Below are 22576 nucleotides of genomic sequence, written 5' to 3'. Positions count from 1 at the left end.
ATGCTCAGACGTGAGTCCCTTGCTCACTTTGCCACTGGATTCAAGCAAGCCGGACTGAAGACGGCTGGAATGCCAGAAACCGGTCCTCGGAAGCTTGTTTCCGGTCCAGGGAAGACATGGCTTGGCAGTTCGGGCTGGACTGTTCCCATGAGGCACAGGGTCAGACTGATTTGCATATAGCCATGTCTGAACTGGGGTGGCAGAGTGGGCTAAAGAACGGTGATGGATTAAACCCAGATCTTTTGACTGGGTGTGAGTGTTTGATTGATTCAGATGCTCCGTCCATCACCACCCCCTTTTGTATCGATTCGAATTAAGGCACTCCGGTGGTTGCACAACCTTACGCGTACACTGGGATCCTGCTGAGTACAGAGACGGCGGGTAGAAGGTGCTTCCGTGTTTGCAGATTGATACGCAGACGCCAGCAACGTTGTGTGGGTAGTGACCATGCGTTAAAGGATCGCAACATAGGACCTTAATTCGAATCGAGCCACGTCGACTTGGTGAAAAGTTTTTGAACGCCTGAACCAGTTCTATTACAATATACTTTGATGTTCCCTACCTCCACGGGACCCCATTAACCTTTGCGCCCCGTGTGGAAGAGTCCCAGAAATTGAATTACCTGTAGACCCATCAGGTGGACCCACGGAATACCTTTGACATTTTAAGGAGAAATCATATACCCTTCCTGGTGTGACAGAGTCCACACACGGTTGATATTCTTACGTTTCTCCCATGCGGGGATACCAAGATTACCTAGCCTTGGTGAAACTGCCCCTTTCTTCCTTTTTGTCCTGATGAAGACTCGCACGGCCGAGGTGTAATTTACCCGTCGGGCCACAAGACGAGTCGAAACGTCAACGCTCACCCATTGATCTCACCCGGACCTTGACTGATCCCTAACTGACGTGCCTATTTTGGAATTTATATCCAATTGGTGTATCAATAAACTATATATATGAATTATACTTAGGCCAGGTGAACATTTTGGACGGTGATTTGTAACCGATCCTCTCATTGTCTCTAATAACTGTAATTGTTTTGTCACTATTTTCTGATTCCCCTCTTTCTCTAAAGCACGTACATCATTCTTTATCACTTCTAACTATGCACGTTCCCTTTGGGGGCATACTCACCTATGAATGTAATTATTGTATTATCGTGATCCATTGGCAATAATGAGTTGATATTTAAATTTCCTTTTTGAATAAAAATCTACTTGATAAAGCAATGAATTAAAATTGCTTGGTAATAATTCAGTCTGTTGCTTCCTGTTTTTCTGTATGGTATTTATTACTACGAGCTGGTGATTTATATGCTCTAAAATTATTTGATTAATTAACTATGTATTGATTTATGCATTTCTTAATTGAGGTCTAGGACCATTGTTTTTCCCATATCACATAATACCCGGGTCCCTGACCAATTGGGCCAACCTCATTTTTGAAAATGACAACATAAGGATAGTCAGAAAAGAAATAGATATGAAGCCAAAACACATTGATCTGTAGGTACTCAAATTACAGAAATATGTCCAAATCAACCATAACAGGCGCTCGCACGATTCTCCACAGCCCCCCATATCCCTATACAGTTTACTCCATAATAAGATTGTATACTGGAAATCAGACATACGAATTTGTTACTTAAAGTCTCAACAATTGTCGTATGGCTAGTCAAGCAGTTTTATTAACCCACCCATGTAGGAACACTGCCCTAGTTGTGAAGTGGATGCCGAGTGGTCCGTGGCCGAATAGATCTTGATTGGACCCCAGATATCTTTTGGGCGTGAGGCACGTGGCTGTGTGCTTGCATACAGATCACTATTAAGGTTCCAGTATGCCCAGCTTAATGCGGGAGCGGATTTACATCCCCAGTTAATGACAATTTCTCTTTTCGACAGCAACAGACTAAGGGCGACACATTTCCAAATACCCTTAGGAAAATTGGCAACGTAACCCAGTAAGGCCACCTCCGGTGTGGGGATAAGGGCCAAGCCTACTATGTCTCCCAATGTCTTGTGAACTGAAACCCAATAAGACTGTATCTTAGTGCAATTCCAAGTGAGGTGTGCAAAGTCTGCTTGCGGAGCCCCGCATTTTAGGCACTTGTGCGGTCTGTTTGGGTCTATTCTGTGTCTTTTCGCTGGAGTCACGTACATTCTGTGCAAAAACTTGAAATGGATTAATTTGTGGCGACTATTTAAGGATATATCTTTCGTCACGGAACAGCATTTGGCCCAATGCTCTTCAAGAATGGGGCGTCCCACGTCATCCTCCCAAGCTTTGTGGATCTTGTCATCCTCAACAGGAATTATAGCTAAGCATACACGGTATAGTTTAGAAATAAGATGCTGCCCTTCCCCCCGCACTCTCTACAATTGTGGTGAGTGGGACAAACGAGTCAGGTTCACATAATACATACATGATAAAATCCCATACATCCATAAATATATAAAACCGATTGCAGCTAATACATCACGCTTTTCCTCAAGTTCATTGATTTCAAAATAAATAAAGCCACATTAAAACATGCTCGGGGATCTTTCAGTGCGAGTAAAAACTCAAGGGCTGAAGATCTGGGATTTCAAGTACCCAGCGGCGCCAGGGACACGCCCGAAGTCCTCTGGGTTCCCTTGCCTTGGTATACAGAGACACGGAATACTTCTAGGTGGCGTCAGAGATCAAATTTATTAGCTGCAGCTAGTAACAGTAATCCCAGCAATACAACGCGGTGTAAAACTCAAGAAACTGTTCAATTCTTGTAGAGCAAGACTTCAGTATTTATACACAATATTCACATTACAAATGGATACCCACTGCAGCAAATTCTGACCAATAGAAACACATTTCTATACATTATCACATTCCAAAAGGCTCACTTTACATTGTACCAACCCCACAAGTTAATTATTAGGATCGTCCCAAATTCAATTACCAAAAGCCGGACAAACCCATAATTGAAAGCACAATGCATATAACGAAGGAACATAAAAAGAAAACGATGATAGATAACGAGCAAGAAAAAGCATGTGTAGAAAAGCTAAAAATTAACGCTGTACTGAACTTTGACTCGCAATCTCAGACAAGGATCAACTAAGGAAATTGGCCTAGCAAAGGGTCAGTTTCAGGTAAAGAGTTCAATTCCTTACAATGCACCTTAGAGTCAAGAAAAGGCTTAGATAATAAGTGTATGAACAATGAAGCCCATGCAACTTTGTTTGTTTGGTTACTTCCACAGGCCTACGTGAGGGCAACACAAAAATGGAGGTAAAGACAAAATGGAACCTATATTTGAAACAAAGTCTCTGAATACGTAATGAACTCGCTAGTTAACATGGCGAATTCACTCCACATTAGTCGTACTCGCTAAATACGGTACAACATCACCAAAATCGTGATGGAACCATAATATCACAGGACAAGGCAGATTTTACAGAACCTCAGGGTATTTTTATGAGTTCTGAAATTTGGTGTGTTAAACATCGGTTTAAGATAATATCGCCTGTAATGGGAATATATACTACAGAACAACATAAAGTGCATCATGCTTTATTTACTAACACCTTCACATGGACATGGGATCAAGGCAACATCTCCTAATAAGAAAGGCAACCAAGTGATGAACAATTCCAAGTCTAAGCCTGGTCAAGACAGAACGGTGTTGGATATTAGTAACACTGGTTAGATATTGCTGATGGCCCTTCTCATGTCCAAGGGACAAATAGGATACTACTGTCAGTTTCATTCTCTCTGTATCCATCCGTTACTCAGTTCTATGTTGTAAAAAAGTATCTTTAATGCATTTTTAGTAACAAGATAATATTTGGCTCGGGTCAGTCCATAATGATAATTTAAGTAAAGTCCTATAAGCTAGCCAGGGAAAATGCAAACCATTTTCCAATGCCATACAACCCAATATAATAGATTTAGTAAAACTGGTTTCTTCTTTAGACCTAATAGAAAGCCAGAGTAAGAGAGTTGTTAATAGTATCAAATTCTCGAGATACTGTAGGCCACCTCATGATGGGTGATCATGGGGGAGGCTGAAGCCGGTAAGCACAGTAATTGTTTTAGAAAATTATTTTCCTCTACTTGTAATGGCTTACTGGGGTATCTGCGGCTTCTCCTTGGCCTTGTATATCTACAACATTTCTTTAATAGGTCAACAACCCAGTTTTGACGAAAACTTAAAACTCCCATGAGAATTTCTATTCATCTTTTCTTTGGCATTTAAAATCTGTTGAGCCCAAGAACCAGTACTCAAAAAAAAAACTCCCAGATAGCAAAAGGAATTAACTTTAGAAATTATGGTATTATCAATATAAAAGGCCTACGTTTAGTTGGCTTTTGCCCGCAAATCATACTAACAGTCTTGGTTTCATTGATTTCCATTTTTTTGGATGCCATAAAATCCCCAAAAGCATTAATCAATTTCTGCAGGCCAGCCTGGGTCCTGGATAGCAACATAGCGGCATCTGCATATAAAAACACTGGTATAGGGTGCTCAGCGGCACATGGGGCATCAGTATGTAGGGAGTGCAGAGCAATAAAGAAAAGGACAAAAAACTAAAAAGAGCTCTTGGACTTCAGTTTAAGTTTTTGCCAAAAGAAAACTATTACATATTTCCACTCCTGACTGCTCTGATTCTCCAATTAGAAACAGGACAAAGAAAGGGGGGCGGGGGAAAGAAGTCTAATTTCTTAATACTGCCCTCACATACTTTTCAGAGTCACGCTTCATCATTGGGCAGCATCTGACGCCCAGGTGCAGACCAACACACTGGGCAGAGCGCAAAAGAATTCTTTTGAATATACAGTGGTGAGGAAAGAAAGTATATAAACAGACAAAAGAATAGGGAAAAGGTTATTCCCTCAAGAAGAGATCATAAAGTGCAAAACACAACCAATAGTGTTAAAACTATCTGAGGGGAACCGAAGGATACCTTTAATCTTGGTCACCTCGATCTGTGCCCCAGAAATTATCATATTTTTACAGATTGTAATTTGCCAAATGTTTTCTTAAAAGCCTGCAGTCCACTCTGCCATATACCACCTCTATCTAGTCTTCATTCCATTTCATGTCTCTTTCTTCTGCCACACAGTCCTTTCCCACCCCTGCTTTCTCTCTTGTATTACCTTACTCTTTCTCCCATTCTGCCTTTCTGTCTCTTTTGTCTGGGTCAGAGTCTGACGATGAAAATAAGTCCCAGTGCCAGTGGCCATCAGCTGCAACCACACTCTAGAATTTAAACAGTGCCATGCATCAAGTTTACTAAATCATCTAAATAAACATCATAACGTCAAAATGAGGCATTATTTTGAATACATGATTGATTTAATAAGTTCTGTACATTGCGACCTCTCAGAGTTCATTCCTTCTAGTTCTAAATATTCATTTTGTACAGTCGATTTTCTAGGTGAAGTTTGGAAGTGTGCTATGAATGTCCCCAGGCGTACAAAGTGATGTGCCATAAGTGTACACCAAAAATGCTCAAAATAATGTTCTTTTTTTCCTAGCTATGATGAACTTAAAAAGCCAACACATTGTTCTTTCTGCAGCACATATAGGATAAAGTGCCCTCTGCCATACATTATTATACATTACTGCAAGCCAACCAGGAGTGCCTTTATATGGCCATGTAACTCTGAAGAGATTTTTGACTTGCAATATTATTTAACCTATGCAGAAGATTTGTTTGCTTCATAATATCTGTTCACACAATTCAACCTCACTCAAACGCCTAAATCCTTATTCCTTCATGTGAATGCACCTATGGGGAATAAATGTACTGAGAGCACACCAATATGCAACTAGTAATTTGTTACAAAAAAGTACAATATTTAGTTTAATGCAGGTCACTTTAAAAAAAAGATATGTTTCATAAAGTGTGGTAACATGCTTTCCTGTATATGAAATATGCTGCTGTAAATGGCCTTTATGCTAATTGCTGTTAATTTTAGGAAAACAGTTCAGAAGAGCTGAACAGACAGTTCTCATTTCACTGTTCAAGAAACTACTTGGCCTGCCCTTCACACTTTCTGCTGGCAGCAGCCATTTGATGTCACAATTCAACTTCAATAAGTTATTACAATTCAGCAGCCACATCATGTTGTTATTACAGGTGACTAGTGATGTCACATCTAGGCAGGTTTTTGTCCATGGTATGCCGTCTCCCATGTATTATAATATGATTTTGTTTTAACATGCTTGCTGGTAATATCCCTTTTATTTCATATCCCTGAGCCACTCATTTACAGCAATGAAAAGAGAACCCATTTAATAGACGGTAAAATAGAATAGAGAATGTAAGTGGAAACACAATAAACAGAATATGAAACAAGATATGCAAAAAGTAAGAGATTGGGTCAATGTAATTGCTAAGATTTGAATGAAGCAGCACTGGCAATTCTGTGTAAAGTTTTAATCTGGTATATATTATTTTTTCACATGCAGTTAAAAAACACAACTGCGTTCTCAATCTTATACTCTTTTCTTTTATATTTGTATTTGTCTTCATAGGGATGCAATCATCACCACGTCCGTCAACTCTCTCACAAGTTTCTTCTCTGGGTTTGTCATCTTCTCCTTCCTTGGCTACATGTCACAGAAGCATAATGTAGCAATCAGTGATGTTGCCAAAGATGGTAAGTGCAGCCGCCCACCACGGTCTGCCTCACAGCACTGCCCCGCACTGAGTGCACAGTGAGGTCCACTCTTGGTCATCTTTACACAGCACAACTGCATAAAATTGTCATGAACTGTGTCTTTCGATAGCTGTGGAAACACCTTTAGCGAATAAGGTAGCCTTTTAGTAAATACCAGACTAGCATAGTGCACATCCCTCGTAATTCAGAACCAATCCTATGGTTAAATGTTGTAATGAATTAATCAAAACCAGTTAGTCATTCTTAAGCAGTGTGGCATATCTGCTCTCAGGTGTCTTTATTCTGCTGAACCTTAAGCCTACTTTAAGAAACGTGTAATATAATGTGTGTTCTTGATTAAGTTAGTTATATGTGTGTCATGATGGTATATTTTGTGCAAACAGAAGAATGCAGTGTATTCTTGTAACTTCTGTTCCATGCAGAACAAGCCTTGACAAACACAAACATTTTGGCCATTTGTTGCTGTTGCGAGTTACAGAGATGAGCATTGGGCTGCAATTACCTTACCAAGTGGAGGGCATGGGGGGGGTAGGGGGGGGGGGGGTTAGAGGCAGTCTCCCTGGACTGGGGGGCCTCAAGTAGGGCATCCCTTTGATGTGAGATTGGATATTTCCAAAGGCCTCACAATGTTTCTGACTGCAGGGCTGCAGGGCTGTACCCTCCACCGCCACCCATATCTCAACTGATTGAGTTCAGGCGAGAAGTGCCAATTCAAGAAACCTGGTGACCGCCCTGTTTTTTTTTTAGTCCGTTGGGCACAGACCAAGGGCACACACACCCCAGGTGTACAGCGAGGGAATCCCAGTGGTGCAAGAGAAGCAATCGGTAATAGACAACCAGTAATCAGTCAGTTGAGGGTAGAACCAAAATATATGTACAAAATTTGCACCCTCACTCGGAATGTCTGGGCGGGAGGCTTCGGTATGGTGGAAGAACAGGTTGATCTGCCCAAGAGTGAGATACCTTCTGTGCAAAACATAGAGCTATATTCGTTTGTTTTGTTAATTCTGGGAGACAGTGGCAGGGTTGGCCAAGATCATGGCCCACTCCGCTTCGCTTCATGCCCTGCACAGATCTTTGATTGACTGGTCATGAAGTGTCAGAAGGGGTCAGCAGGTATGTCCTTGCAGCGCTTTAGTGAACCACATGACCAAGTGACTCCCTGTGCCCAATAGGTGTAGCCTTGATGAGTGCCATGGCTGATACAGATGGGTTCAGAGATGTACCTGCCGGTCTTGACTTGGGTCAGTGATGCAGTGTATAGGAGCTGGATAAGCCTGAGCTGGATAAGCCCGACCTAATTCAAACTTGGCCTGTACGGTGAACAGGCATTTCCATTCCAGGGAGTCAAAGGCCTTCTTCAGGTCCAGCACCAGACAGGCGGATTGTGGCCAACGGCCTAGTGCTTGTTCCAGAACCCGAGAGAGGCAGCAAATATTTAGGGATGTACTGTGCCCTGTAGACCAGGTGTGGAATCACTGTCGCCAACCTATCTGCCACAATTTTACAGAGAATTTTGTTTGTGTTAAGCATCACCAAGGGTCAGTAGGAGCCAAGATTAGATAGGTCACATCCTGGATTAGGTATGGAATCAATCAGTGCCTTCAGGAGAGACTAGGGAGGACAGGAGCACAAGAGCACTTTGACATACAGGATCTGAAGACAAGGGACCAACAGCATGTAGTATGTTTTATAGAACTCCTGGGGGAGCCCGTTGGGGCTGGGAGTTTTACCCGATGCCAGCAACCGGATGGCCTGGCGAATCTCAAAGGCGGTAATTGCCGCGTTGAGCTCAGGTGCCAGGTTGGATGGGAACCGTGGTAAGTGCACGCTAGACAAGAAGCCGAGTCAGTGATCCCAGCCAACGGCACATAAAAGCGCTCATAGAATTGAGTAAAGACTGCATGTATCTCAGGCTGCATGTGTAGTTTCGTTGGCCAGGTGCAGTGATGGAGACGGTGGGGTATTGTGGGCCATCTTGTTTAGTCAACCAGGGCAGCAGAGCACCAGATTTGTCCACTCCAGAATGAGTCTTGGCACATTGCGCAGCGTAGTTGAGACAATGCAGGTGCTCCAGTAGGGCCATGTGCTCTCGCCTCGACCCGGCAAGCTGACCCCCGCCCCCAGTTGAGGAGATGGCTAGTCTCTTGAGATGAAGAATGTTACTTTCTACCCCAGAAATATTCTAGTATAGCTGTTTTCTTACGCCTGTGTGCCTTGATGGGTTGCTGATAATGGAGGTTGAGGTCCAAACCTAGGCTCATGTGGAATATGATTAAAAAACACGCCAACTCATTGGAAAAAAAACCATAGTGCCCGCTTCACAAGGAGCCTCCAGCATCATGGCTGGATCTCCACACTGAGAAACTGCATTGCGGAGATCCCGCCACGAGTGCGAAGGCTCTTTGTAAATTGGCCCAAATTTAAAGTGAAGTTATGTTTCGGTGTGCTTACAGCGCTACAATGTATGTTTAAAACAACCTCTAAAACTCAGAGAAAGGGCAGTTATGGTACAAAGGATAGCCTACAGACCACTACAATTAGTAATTTTGCTGTACACTGATCATAACGTGCTCAGTCTGCTCACATATTACATCACTTGACAGGGGAAATTACATCATTCATGACATCACGGATTACATCATTGATAATAACATCATCCCTGACACTGTTGTTGACAGTTTTATTTTTTTAATGATGTGAATGGCAACATTTAACTATTTATATTATGTGATCTGAGTTATGTTTTGTTTTGTAACCATAACTGCAGTTTAGCTGTTATTTTTCTGTGAATTTTCAACATTCGTTATAGTGCTATGAGAAAGCCTAACCATAACTTCACTTTCAAACAATGTGTTTTACATGGCATTAAGTAGGGTGGATTTCTCTGGGTCTCAGACTCGGAAATAATTAAACACTGATTCAAGGAACGACTGGACAACAACGCACACAACAGCAAGGAACTCTTCAACATCGTCAAAGAGCTCTCCAACCCCAACGCCGGAAACAACGACATCACCCCTTCGCAAGACCTCTGCAACTCCCTCGCCTCCTACTTCCACAACAAGATCGCGGACATACACAACAGCTTCAGCACTCAACCGACGCACGCCGCGACCGAACCACCGCCCCCCACCACCACCCTCCGCGCCTTGACCCCGTTCAGCACCGAACACACCATCCGCACGATGAACTCCATCCACTCCGGATCTCCGACAGACCCCTGCCCTCACCACGTCTTCAACAAGGCCGACGCCGTCATCGCACCCCACCTGCGGGACATCATCAACACCTCCTTCGACATCACCACCTTCCCGGAGAGCTGGAAGCACGCCGAACTCAGCGCTCTACTCAAGAAACCATCAGCCGACCCCACCGACCTCAAGAACTACCGCCCCATCTCGCTACTCCCGTTTCCGGCAAAAGTCATCGAGAAGATCGTCGACAAGCAACTGGCCGCCTTCCTCGAGACAAACGGTTCCCTCGACCTCTCGCAGTCTGGCTTCCGGGCCAACCACAGCACCGAGACCGCCCTGATCGCAGCTACCGATGACATCCGAGCCCTGCTCGACAACGGAGAAACAGCGGCCCTCATCCTCCTGGACCTCTCCGCGGCCTTCGACACTGTCTGCCACCGTACCCTAGTACAGCGCCTCAGCAACGCCGGAATCCAGGAGAAGGCACTGGAGTGGATCATCTCCTTCCTCTCCGGAAGGACACAGAGAGTCCGCCTCCCCCCGTTCAGATCAGAGGCCACCGAAGTCATCTGCGGCGTTCCTCAAGGCTCCTCGCTCAGCCCAACACTCTTCAACGTATACATGAGCCCCCTCGCAGCCATCGCACGCCAGCACAACCTCAACATCATCTCCTACGCCGACGACACGCAGCTGATCCTCTCCCTCACCAACGACCCCACCACCCCCAGAGCCAACCTGCACGAAGGGATGACAGACGTAGCCAAATGGATGTCGAACAGCCGCCTGAAACTGAACTCGGACAAGACGGAAGTCCTCATCCTGGGATCCTCACCCTCCGCCTGGGCGACTCCTGGTGGCCCCCCGCCCTGGGCAGCGCACCCAAACCAACAGACCACGCACGCAACCTGGGCTTCATCCTGGACTCCTCCCTCTCCATGACCAGACAAGTCAATGCCGTCTCCTCGTCGTGCTTCAACATCCTGCGCATGCTACGTAAGATCTTCCGATGGATCCCCACCGAGACCAGGAAGACGGTCACCCAGGCCCTCGTCACCAGCCGTCTGGACTACGGCAACTCCCTCTACGCAGAAACCACCGCCAAACTCCAGAAGAGACTCCAGCAGATCCAGAACACCTCAGCACGACTCATCCTGGACATCCCCCGCGGAAGCCACATCTCCGGACACCTGAGAGACCTGCACTGGCTCCCGGTCAACAAGAGAATCACCTTCCGGCTCCTCACCCACGCACACAAAGCCCTACACAACCAAGGCCCAGGATACCTCAACAGCCGCCTCAACTTCTACGCTCCCAAACGCCTGCTTCGATAAACCAGCCACGCCCTCGCCGCCGTCCCCCGCATCCGAAGAGCCACCACAGGAGGAAGGTCCTTCTCCTACCTGGCCGCCAAGACCTGGAACTCCCTTCCGACCCACCTCCGCCTGACCCAAGACCACCTCGCCTTCAGGAAGCAGCTCAAGACCTGGCTGTTCGAGCAGTAGCGGACCCCCTCCCCCCAGCGCCTTGAGACCCTCCGGGCGAGTAGTGCGCTATACAAATGCTTTGATTGATTGATTGATTGATTGATATTGAAGTGAACCCCTACTGGACCCTAAATAGAAGAAGGGGTCTAAAAGAGAGAAAGTTTAACCAAGAGAGTACAGAAGAAATGGTGTGGAGAGGAGAGCAGGAGCCATTGAGACTCTCAGAAGACAATAAGAAGACTGCTACACCTTCCACAGAATTTAGTAATACTTGATTCACAGTCTCAAAATTGCAGAATTGAAATATTTTCCGTTCTAGTTATTCACAGCAAAATTATTGTTGTTGCTCATTTGTCTGATACTGAAAACAAGCATTGGTAAATCCAATAGGCCTGGCCATCTTTTAGGTGCATGATCAGTTACTATGTGAGATGTCTGGATAAGATGTATGACGTTACAACGCATGCTTTTACCACGCATGCTGTTACAATGCAGTTTTTACAACGCAAACCTTTACAACGCATAGCGGTGTTGGATAGTGAATAGTTTAATCCGCTCTCCCTGCCTGACACGCCCCCCACCCTCGAGCGCTGAAAGGCAGCGTTACCTGGAGCCTTCGTGGGACACTCTGTGCTTGCCTGGTGTGGTGGAAATTGCTTATTGTTCTGCTGCCCGCTGTTTCCTTGGGGCTGCCGCTGACGCTGACTGCTCGCCGGACCCGCTGCGCGGGTCCCGCTTCGCAGCACGACGGCAGTGATTGATAGACCTGGAGCAGAGCGTGAGGGCTGAGGCATAAACTGCAGCAGGGCTGCGAGCATTCAACAGGGACTCCGTATCCCAGGAGTCCCTGCATCGACCTATTGGAGACACCTGGTCAGCTCTCCCTGCCTGACACGCCCCCTGCCCTCTCCCTACTCCCTTCTCCCGCCCGGGAGCGCGCGGGAGAAGCCCGGGACAAGGGCGGGCCGTCTGTGGCCGTCAGGGGCTGCAGGAGGCTGGGCTGGGCCCACTTTCTGACATCGCGTTACTGCTATATGGACACTGATTCAACATGTAAGCTGTTCTGACATCTTGATTCGCTCAACCTACGGACCATTGCTATAGTTTGTTCCTGTGTGTTGAGAAATTTTGTTTCGGCTTATACTGCTTTCTTCCCTCCTTCAAGTGTACTGCCTGCTAAAGTATGCCTTCCCCTCTAACTACCCCTGTCCAAAGCTCCCCCCAGCCCGAGGTGGGGCTAACAATCTTGGGTCCCCTAGATAAATACTTTAGCCGGGCAACTCAAGACATTGATAAAGAGATTGCTTTGGCGGAGTGACGTGCTGAGCGTAGACTATCTATTGAACTCCTTAAAATTCCCTTGGAGAAACGGCCATCTCTGGGTTTTCCGGCATTGGTTCCTCCCTTATCATCTTTAACCCTGCCAGTGGTACTAGAAACGCCTTATACATTTTCCCAGTCACCTGGCCTAACGACTAACATTCCTGTGGGTGATGATAGGACCATTCTGGTTCCTACCTCGCCTATTATATTAATTGATTTACCTACTAGTGAGGAAAATACTGCCCAATCGAGTGTGCCACTTCACGTGGTTACTAACAAATCGTGCACCAAAAGAAAAAGATGCATTGCCCCGAAGAAGTGCTGTCTTCCCAAACACCCCAAAAAAATAAGGAAAATTGGAACAGGCTTGTGTACTCCTTGCGAGCCTAATGGGGTTGGCTCTGATGGGGTCGAGATTGCCAAGGATGGAGTCACCCCGGCTAGCTCTGCACCCAACCCTAGTGACCCTTCATCGATGGGATCGGCCGAGACTCCACCTCCTGCTCTACCCCTGCTCCTCCAGTTGGAGAGGTTGATGAGGTCTCTCCTGACTCCCATCGAAGAACGAGTCAAAAGACTAGCCGATCGATTAGACCATTTCGAGCAGGCTACCCTAGATAATTTCTTCTCCACCAAATCCCTAATTAAGTCCCACCTTAGGACGGGGGATAGCAATAATCTTCTAAAACCAAGTGGGCTGGCAAACATTGCATCTGCCGCTGAGCCTCTTCCCCCTGTAGCCACTATTACAAATAGGCCTCGGTCGACGGGACAAATCCCTAAGACTAATTTCCATCTACCGGACCACCCAAGTAGCAATACTTCACAATCCAAAAAGCGCATAGATACTGTGGCCACGGGTACCAAAGATAGATCCAAAACTGGTAATCCTGTATTGAACAATTCCCAAGCCCCACTGAGCATTCCAACGACCCGCCCTGTTGTTCCTGCCCTTAGTCTGCCTGATACACTTCCTACGAGGGTGCCTCGTAGGATACCACCTATGAATCTTCCTCCGGATTCCTATCCTTTTGTCGCTATCCTCACCAATGTACCACCTCTGCAGGTTGGGCAAAGAGAATCCTTCCAGATGCTGAAAAACAAGGCAATGCACTGGTTGAGGATCAATAGACCATTGCCCAGGGAAGTGAATGGGTTGATTATTGGAGTAAGAAGGACAGACTGGATGGGTTGTACTCCTAAGCGCTTGGAGGGGGATTGTATAGTTGTCAATTTCCAAGATCCCAGGGTGGTACGCTTGATTACGAGGCAAAATTGGGGCACAAGTAGTGCTGGAATTGGTGTTGTCGACCTAACATTCTTCTACCCAAGACCAACAGGCATTCAATTTGGCATAGTCCCTGAAGTAGGTTGTTATAACAATCTCCCCTCTCCAGGATTTGTTCCTTTCGCTGCACCTTACCAACAGGGAAGCTATTGTAATGTATCAACGTATAATCGTTTTGAACTGATGGCAGATCCGGGGTGGGTCAATTGACCAAATGGAAAAAATCTCCAGGGTTCGGGTCACGATGAATCCAACTTTGATTATACCATGAACAACTGGGGAAGTATGAACCTTGGGGATATGTGTGGGGAGTCTGTATCAACTCTTTTGACAACCGAAAATGCGGAGCCAAATGAAACTAGTACCAATTGGGAAACTGTGAATCTTGAGGCAATGTGTGGGGTGTTTATTCCTATTCCGGGGGTATCCGAAAATGAGGATCTAATTATAACTAGCACTGTTGGCATTCAGGAGGTTGTGCATAATAATGAGGACAAAAATCGAGATGGGGAGGGGCACGTAGGAATCCTAACAAGCTATTCTGGGGTGCCCTCTGCAGGAGCAGTTCTTATAGATGGTTCCTGTTCAGGCAAGATGGTCTCATGGAACATCGCGGGGTTTAGTAGCAAGCTGGCATCCCAAAATTGGATAGACTTCATCAATGGTTTTGATGTATGTCTATTCCAAGAGACATGGGCCTGCGATCCTATATTCCTTCCTGGCTATCTAAACTTTGCAATCCCGGCTAGTAGAGGCGGCAGGGGCCGACCGATGGGAGGCCTTACAATTTGGATACGGAAATGCTTACAAGCAACAATTAAAGTGGTGGATTTGGGTTGCAAGGATATCCAAATGATAAGATTGGCATCAGACCATTGGGGAGGGTTAGACATTTATAACATCTATGCCAGGGGCAGTACCATAGGGAACTCATCTATTTTAGAGGCTTTGTCCACTTTTTTGGAAAAGCATCCTTGGGAAATAAAGTTGTAGTAGCTGGCGACTTAAACAGGACTTTCGAACCACTAGACAGCTCAGATGATCCCTTGGGGCGAGAGGAAGACAGGCAATGGGGCGTTCCGATTTTAAATCCGGTCAGGCGGTGGACGAAAGACATAATACAACTGAATGCCATCTGCCTGGAACAGGGACTAAGAGCCCTAAATGGGCGAACGAAGAGCGATAGGGAAGGTGCTTGTACATTCGACAATGGTCGTGGCCAAAGCCGGATAGACTATGTCCTCTGTAGCCTAAACTTATGGCAGTTGATATGCGACATGGAAATTAAGGGCAGATTGGAGAGTGATCACAATCCTCTCTGTGTGACCCATAACTGGTGGTTGGCCACAACAGGGAATCCCCAATCGACTGACGGTCCACTGCCTGTTATGGCCAATGACATGCGCAGACTTAACTGGCCGAGTGTATTGGCTAATGCAGAATCTATGGCATTTATAAGTTCTGAGGTGGACATTGCAATCACCGCTATGGAGGATGCAAACCCAGTAATTCCAGGGTCTAGGGAAATAACTGACATACATGATAAGCTCTTTTCCCTTTTAAAACCGCACTTCCTGAGGCCCCGTAAGTTAAATAGCAAACAACCACCCAAACTAGCCAAGTGGTTTAATCATCAGTGCAGGGAAGTGTGGTAAATAAATAAATAATACCTCTCTTTTTGAATGCATAAATGAATAACAGATAGCTCAATAAATAAGAGTCAAGATTCGAGGTAGTAGGAGTTTTGCAGGTTTAATACAGCATAAGGACAGGAACAGGACAACCTGCACAGGAATAGGATGGCAAGCGCTGCCGGGGGCAGAATCTGGAATGGCTAGCCACTTTTAATAACAGTACATGAGCATATATACATAACGCAAACACATAGCATTACATTGCAATAGGCGTAGCAGTGGGTGGAGCAATAGGCATGACGCGTAGCAGTCGCGAAAGATAAGGGTGAAAAGAGGTGTAACAGGGCGTATACATAGACATGTGATGCAAACGTAACAGAATATGTCATGAATGGGGTGGAAACCATGGAGGGGGCTACCTAAGGAGCCGGGACCTCTAACCTGATGGTGCGCGCAAACTGGCAATGACGTGTTACTAGGAGAAGCTGGGGGTTATGAACTCTGTGCTAGGAGCAGAGACTGAAGTCTGGAGAGTCAGGGCGACATGTACCTAAGTAGTATCTAGTATCTGATGTTTAGAGAACATGTTGATAGAATCCAAAAGTTATCGGGGTAAAGGCTAACAGACTCTAGGACTGGAACATGCATTATTCTACATGTAGTGCGTGATGAAGAATATTAAATGACCATTAAATGCAGTATTTCTCTTACATGGAGACGTAAAGGCTAGACAATGACGGAAACTATTGATGCGATTCAGTAGCTTTAGGAATGCAGAGAAGGAGGGCTGTACTGATAACTCGAATCATAACATACTCTTGGCAGACTCAGAGGCAGAGCCAGGCTGAACCGGGCACTGTGAGGCTGGAAGTAAGTGAAGGGTCGAGGATACAGGTGGGGGCTGTATCGCTCCTCAGCGAGGGCCTCAGGAGACAGGAGCTGAATCTGGTGTCCGGGCCCTTTTGAGGCCTAGAAACGGGGACTTTACAATGCATTAACGTGCACACTGAGAAACGTGGCAACGTAGCTTTACATAGGCCTGATATTCGTAGTATTCACGAGAACTGGAAACTGGCATACTAGAGGTGGACACAACTATAATTGCGTCTTTAATCGAACATGGGGAATAACATATGCATATTAATCATGCACACATAACATATGATGGAGGACGCGTAGGGACACAGAACATGGCATAATTTACTTTTCCACATTCCCTCCTTGTCACTACGTTTCCATCAGGAAACATCAATATTCATGATACCATCTATTATTTCATACAGTATCATTTGCTCGTCTCGAATTCTTTTTGAACGGGATTTAGAACGGGACCTAGGACTAGGAATACAAGATGTAGCACAAATGCCGCAAATCGCAGGGCCACATTGTATACAGAGGCAGCAGCTGAATATGATCGCTACTGCAATACCTAGAAAGGACAAGACTTTCCATCCCCAGGCGGAAACTATATTCCAGAACCAACCGGACCATGTCCAGGTGCCTGGATTTTGGTGTAACAGATGGGCAATTTTATGAAGTCTGGTTATAGCTGAATAAACAGACGGCGCGTTATTTGGAATGAAAATGCAGCAACTAGATCCGATGACTCTACATGCCCCGCCCCTATCGGCCAGTATGACGTCAAGGACGAGACGATTTTGCAAAACTACAAATCTCATAGCAGATTGCTCTTCGGTTAAGTTACCTAGGGCAGAGGCAGTCTCATTTACTACAGCTTCAAGGGTTCTGGTTAACCTACGGATTAGCTTACTATTCTGGATAGGTCCTATAAAGAAGAAGAAACCTCTATTGAAATCTGTATACTGTTCTAGAGCAGTTTCGGTATAATCGACAATTGGGGACTCGATCTCCCTTCTATGTCTAATGTGTACTAGATGTGTGTTTCTATGATAATCAGATGGGGCTAGGAAAACAGGTGGCAGTAGGAAGGCAATGTAACAGGTTCCCTCCCAATCAAGGGGCAGACGAACATATGCGGTTTGACCACAAATAAAATATGAATGACGTGAAGCTTTAAAAATAGATTTCCCACTGTCACTATACTTGACAATAGTAGTACAATCGCTATGTCCTACGTGTGTAGAACCATTATTTCGGACACATAATTCGCCTTTGACTGGTAGTACTAAAATTGCAGGTAAGTCTGGAGTAGTATCAGACTGAACATTCAGGACCATGAAATTCGAAGAATAATTACCTAAATTATACACTTCATTTTCTAGATCTAACCCGGTTCTGTGGGGGAGACCTTGCTTGTCTGGAAAACATGTACTGTTAAGAAAAGACATATCTGTTGAGGATGACGTTAACGTGGACCATGCTCCACACGAACCATTATGTGAAAAAGGATAAGGAAAGAGTGGCAGAACTCCCTTCGGTGTCTGAAAAGGGGGGAGTCGACCACACACCCAACAATTAGTGGCATTGCTGGTCTGGTGTGAATAATGTAACATGCGGATAAAAGAATTATTTCGCATAGCGAGGCGGTAAGAGAGTTCATGAGGAGGCAGATCACTAAACGTGTGCTCTACCGTAACATTAGAAGACTTATTTACATGAGAAACTGGTAAATATAGGTAAAATGCATAACTGGTGCAGGAAATCATAATGCTGAGAAATAAAACGAAACTTAGAAAAACGATACATCGGATTGCGTTTTGACTAACTCTCTCACTATGGGGGTCTATTTTATACATGTCAGAAACAGTCTAACCGTTTCACCTAGGGGAGGACTTAGACAATCAAACTGGCTGACTTATTTTACTAGACCGGAGTTTCAACTTATACTCCTGCTGCGGAGTTTTCTCTAACAGGGAGGGTGCAGTATCATTGTTCTTTGCGGGACAGTCCTTGAGAATAGTACTTTGGCAGTCTTTCAAATCCTGAGAAATGTTCTTTGAAACGGGCTTCAATCCATAAAATTTCTTTATGTGCGAAAGGTGCACCCAGCCTTTGCGTCCCTCCAACTTCACGGCTGTGCGGGTGGCGAGGAGGACCTGTCGGGGCTCCTTCCAGCGAGGCTCTAGCGGACTTGAGCGGTCAAAATTTCTCACTAAAACCATGGATCCGGGAACGATTTCATGCGGTGCCACCTCGGTATTGTCTGGAAATGCGGCGGCAACCTGTGAACGACAAGAGTTGAGGGCAGACATCAAGGAAGCTAGGTAATCTGTCAGCATATTACTTGAAACATCGGTAATACTTCGGGGTCTGGGTGTACCCCACATGTTAGGGGGGCGGCCGAAAACGACCTCATACGGGGACAGACCTGATCTGGAATGTGCGACCATGCGCATATAGAACAAAGCGACTGGCAGAGCTACTAGCCAGTCCACACCTTTCTCTTTACATACTTTGGCGATGCGGATTTTCAGGGTCTGGTTATGTCTCTCTACGAGACCTGCTGCTTCAGGGTGGCGTACACAATGGAACTTCCACTGGTACCCTAACAAAAGGGAAACATGCTTCATTAACTCTGAGGAGAATGGCTGGCCGTTATCAGAATATACGACCCTAGGGAGTCCATAACGGGGGAAGAACTCACGAACCAACTGCTTGGCAGTGGTCGCGGCTGTGTAATCTGGGACTGGATATGCTTCTGTCCACCTGGACAAAGCGCATACAACTACGAGGACATACTTGAAACCTCGACATCGCTCCATCTGAATATAATCCATCTGGAGGACTTCAAAAGGGTGGTCAGGAGGTTGGAATCCACCTTGTTCCACCGGGACACTTTTACCTGGATTAAACTGACAACATATCATACAGGTACGGACTTTCTGCTTGGCTGCAGCTCGTAAATGCTTGTTGAACCAAATGTTCTGGATACTGTCTAACATAGCTTTTTCTCCTAAATGTGCTGGACTATGTGCGGTATTGATAATGACTTGAACCATAGAGTCGGGGAGAAACCATGTGGCTTTTCCCTTCGTCACCCATCCTTGATCTGTCTGGACCCCTCCTTGTTCGGACCATTTCTTGATTTCTTCGGGAGTAGCATGTAACTGGATATCTATGACATCTTGAGTAGGGTCCTTAATTGTCATACATGTAGTCGGATCTAGAGTGTGTGTCATGTTAACTGGAATGTCTGGAGTCTGAGCTGTAAGCTTGGCTGTGCGATCTGCTAGATCATTACCCTGGGAAATAATGTCAGTAACTTTCGTATGTGCTTTGCATTTCATGATAGCAATGGATGTCGGTAAATGTATTGCATCTAACAGAGCTTGAATAAGGAGACCATGCTGAATCTTGGTTCCATGAGAAGTCATGAAACCTCTCTCCTGCCAGAGCACTCCAAAGTCGTGTACGACTCCAAATGCGTAGCGTGAATCTGTGTAAACATTAACTTTCAGGTTCTTGGCGTGTATGCAGGCTTGTGTCAGAGCAACTAGCTCTGCTGCTTGAGCGGACAGGGTTTCAATACGGTGTGTCTCAATAACTTCAGTGTCAGTGGTCACTGCATACGCGGCGACTAGTTCTCCTGTACTTGTTCTCATGCATGAACCATCCACATAAAGTGTCAGGTCAGGGTCTGGTAACGGAATATCGGTCAGGTCTTGTCTTGGCTTTGTCGTAATGTTGACTACTTCCACACAGTCATGTGTGGCAGGATTTGGATTAGCTGATGGTAACAGTGTAGCAGGATTGAGAACGTTGCAGCGTCTGATTTCTATGTGTGGCTGAAACAGTGTCAATTCATAACCTGTTAAACGTGCAATTGTCAAGTGCTGGGTCTGTGTTCGATTTAAAAGAACTTCCACGGAGTGTGGAACTTGTACTGTCAGGGAGTGTCCTAATACTATGGAATCACTTTGTCTGATAGCTAGTGCTGTGGCTGCAACTGACTTGAGGCACGCAGGCAGAGCCTGGGCTACAGGATCTAATGTGCTCGAAAAATAGGCACATGGCTTGTATTGTCCTGCTTGATCTTGTGTGAGAACAGATAATGCTGTACCTTCACGTTCTGTGACGAAAAGTGTAAAAGGCTTACTGTAGTTTGGTGTAGCTAGAACTGGAGCTTGGCATAAAGCTTTCTTTAATTCATTGAAACTAAGTGTATGTTCAGATGTCCAAGGGAGGACAGTCGGTACGGCTGCCTCCTGTGTCGTTAACTGTATCAGTGGCTTGGCTAGAAATGCATACTGAGGAATCCATTGTCGGCAATAAGAAGTAAGGCCGATAAAAGCACGTACCTCCTTCTGGGTCTTGGGCTGAGGAAGACTCGCTATTAACTGAATACGGTCAGGTGTCAACTGCCTACCCCTCTTGGACAGTAAGTGTCCTAAGTAGACCACTTGCTGGACACAGAATTGAAGCTTCGAAGGGGACACCTTGTGCCCCATCTCGGCTAGGAAATACAGAACTGTGAGGGATGCTCGCTCGCAAGCACGTTCAGAACGGGCTGTGATCAATAGATCATCGACATACTGGAGCAGGGCAGTGTCAGTTGGCATGTGAACATTATCAAGTTGTCTCTTAAGTGCTTGACTGTAAATACTAGGGCTTTCTGTGAAACCTTGAGGAGCTCGTGTGAACATATAGCTCCTTCCATTTAAACAGAATCCGAAAAGAAACTGGCTGTCTGGATGAATGGGAACACTGAAAAACGCGTTCTTGAGGTCGATTACAGTAAAGAACATGGCTTCGGAATCAATGGCTGTTAATAGGGAAGAGATATCTGGGACCACTGGGTACTGGGGAATAATACATTTATTAAGTTCTCGTAGGTCAATCACTAATCGATATACTGGGGGTGCATTTGGATCAGTACGTTTCATGACTGGAATGATCGGAGAATTGCATATATTGGAGTCAGTTTCTACAACCACTCCTTGAGCGATGAGCTCGTCAATAATTTTGGATAAGGCTGCTACAGCCTCAGGTGGCAATCTGTACTGTCTGATTCGTGGTAACACTACACCTGGCTTGAGAGTCACACAATGGGGTGTGATTTGCATGTAACCTACATCAGTTGGACCTTGCACCCATAAATGCTGCGGAACATTAGACAATCTGGGATCAAAATCTCGTAATACATAGTGACCCTTAAAGTCACGCAGGAACAGACGTATTCCCTCTGGGGAACAGCATATAACTGCACCTAATTCTTTCAGTGTTTTAATGCCTAATAGATTTTCTGGACATGACTTAGTAAGTAACAGATCAGTAGTACGGGACAATGGACCTACTTCTAGAGTAACTGGCTTTGATATTTCATTTACAATGGGTTTTCCTGAAAATCCAAGGGAAACATTTCTTGAGCCTGAGAGCGGAGCCCCTGGAACTTCGGCGTGGCTAATTGTGGTCCTACTTGCCCCTGTATCAATCAAAAACTTTCTGTCTTTCCCTAATACTTGACTGTGAACATAGGGACCTTCTTGATCTACAGGTATCTCGATGAGAGGCAAGCCTACCTCCCTCTCTAGGCTGTTTCATGAATACGGCTGATACTCTGGATACTCGGACTGTGCATACTGGTACATCTGCTGTGTAACATGCTGTGTTGCAGCGATGGGCTGCGGTGCTGTAACTGTCTGTGGTGCATTCTGTGGCTGAGGAGTCTGTGAAACTTGTTCTTGTCTAGGTGGACGTGGTCTTTCTTTAGTCTTACCAGTAGCTATGTTGTGTTTCAGAACTGCACACTCGTTTATAAAATGACCTGGCTGTTTACAATAATTGCAGTTCCCTTTAACGGGAGTTGCAGGATGACTGGCTTGATTCGGACCCCTCTTCTGACTGTCTTGTGGAATAGATTGTGCAACTAGTACTTTCATTTTCGTGTCTTTCATACGCTTTCTCTCGTGTTCTTGTTCTTCCCTGATTCTATTCTGGTGGTATTGGAGCATCTGTAACATCTGGGACGGGGTATTAGCTTGCCAGGTACTTTCGACTTTCAAAACTCGATTTTTAATTGGTGGACTTGAATTCTCGACTAATTTAGTAACAAAAAGGTGAG

General features: G+C 45.5%; 1 protein-coding gene across 1 annotated transcript in view; it reads left to right on the top strand.

Annotated features, from left to right (window-relative positions):
- The window catches only part of SLC6A3 (solute carrier family 6 member 3), a 711041-nt gene that overhangs the window by 575810 nt on the left and 112655 nt on the right, over positions 1 to 22576 (top strand). The window contains exon 7 of the mRNA XM_078685725.1: positions 6523 to 6647. Coding sequence (XP_078541851.1) covers positions 6523 to 6647 — 125 coding nt within the window. The remainder of the gene's footprint in view (positions 1 to 6522; positions 6648 to 22576) is intronic.

Source organism: Lissotriton helveticus, chromosome 4_1 (assembly GCF_964261635.1).
Source record: "Lissotriton helveticus chromosome 4_1, aLisHel1.1, whole genome shotgun sequence".
NCBI classification, from domain to species: domain Eukaryota; kingdom Metazoa; phylum Chordata; class Amphibia; order Caudata; family Salamandridae; genus Lissotriton; species Lissotriton helveticus.
Note: the sequence above shows the minus strand (reverse complement) of the source record. Positions and strands in the feature narration are given on the sequence as shown.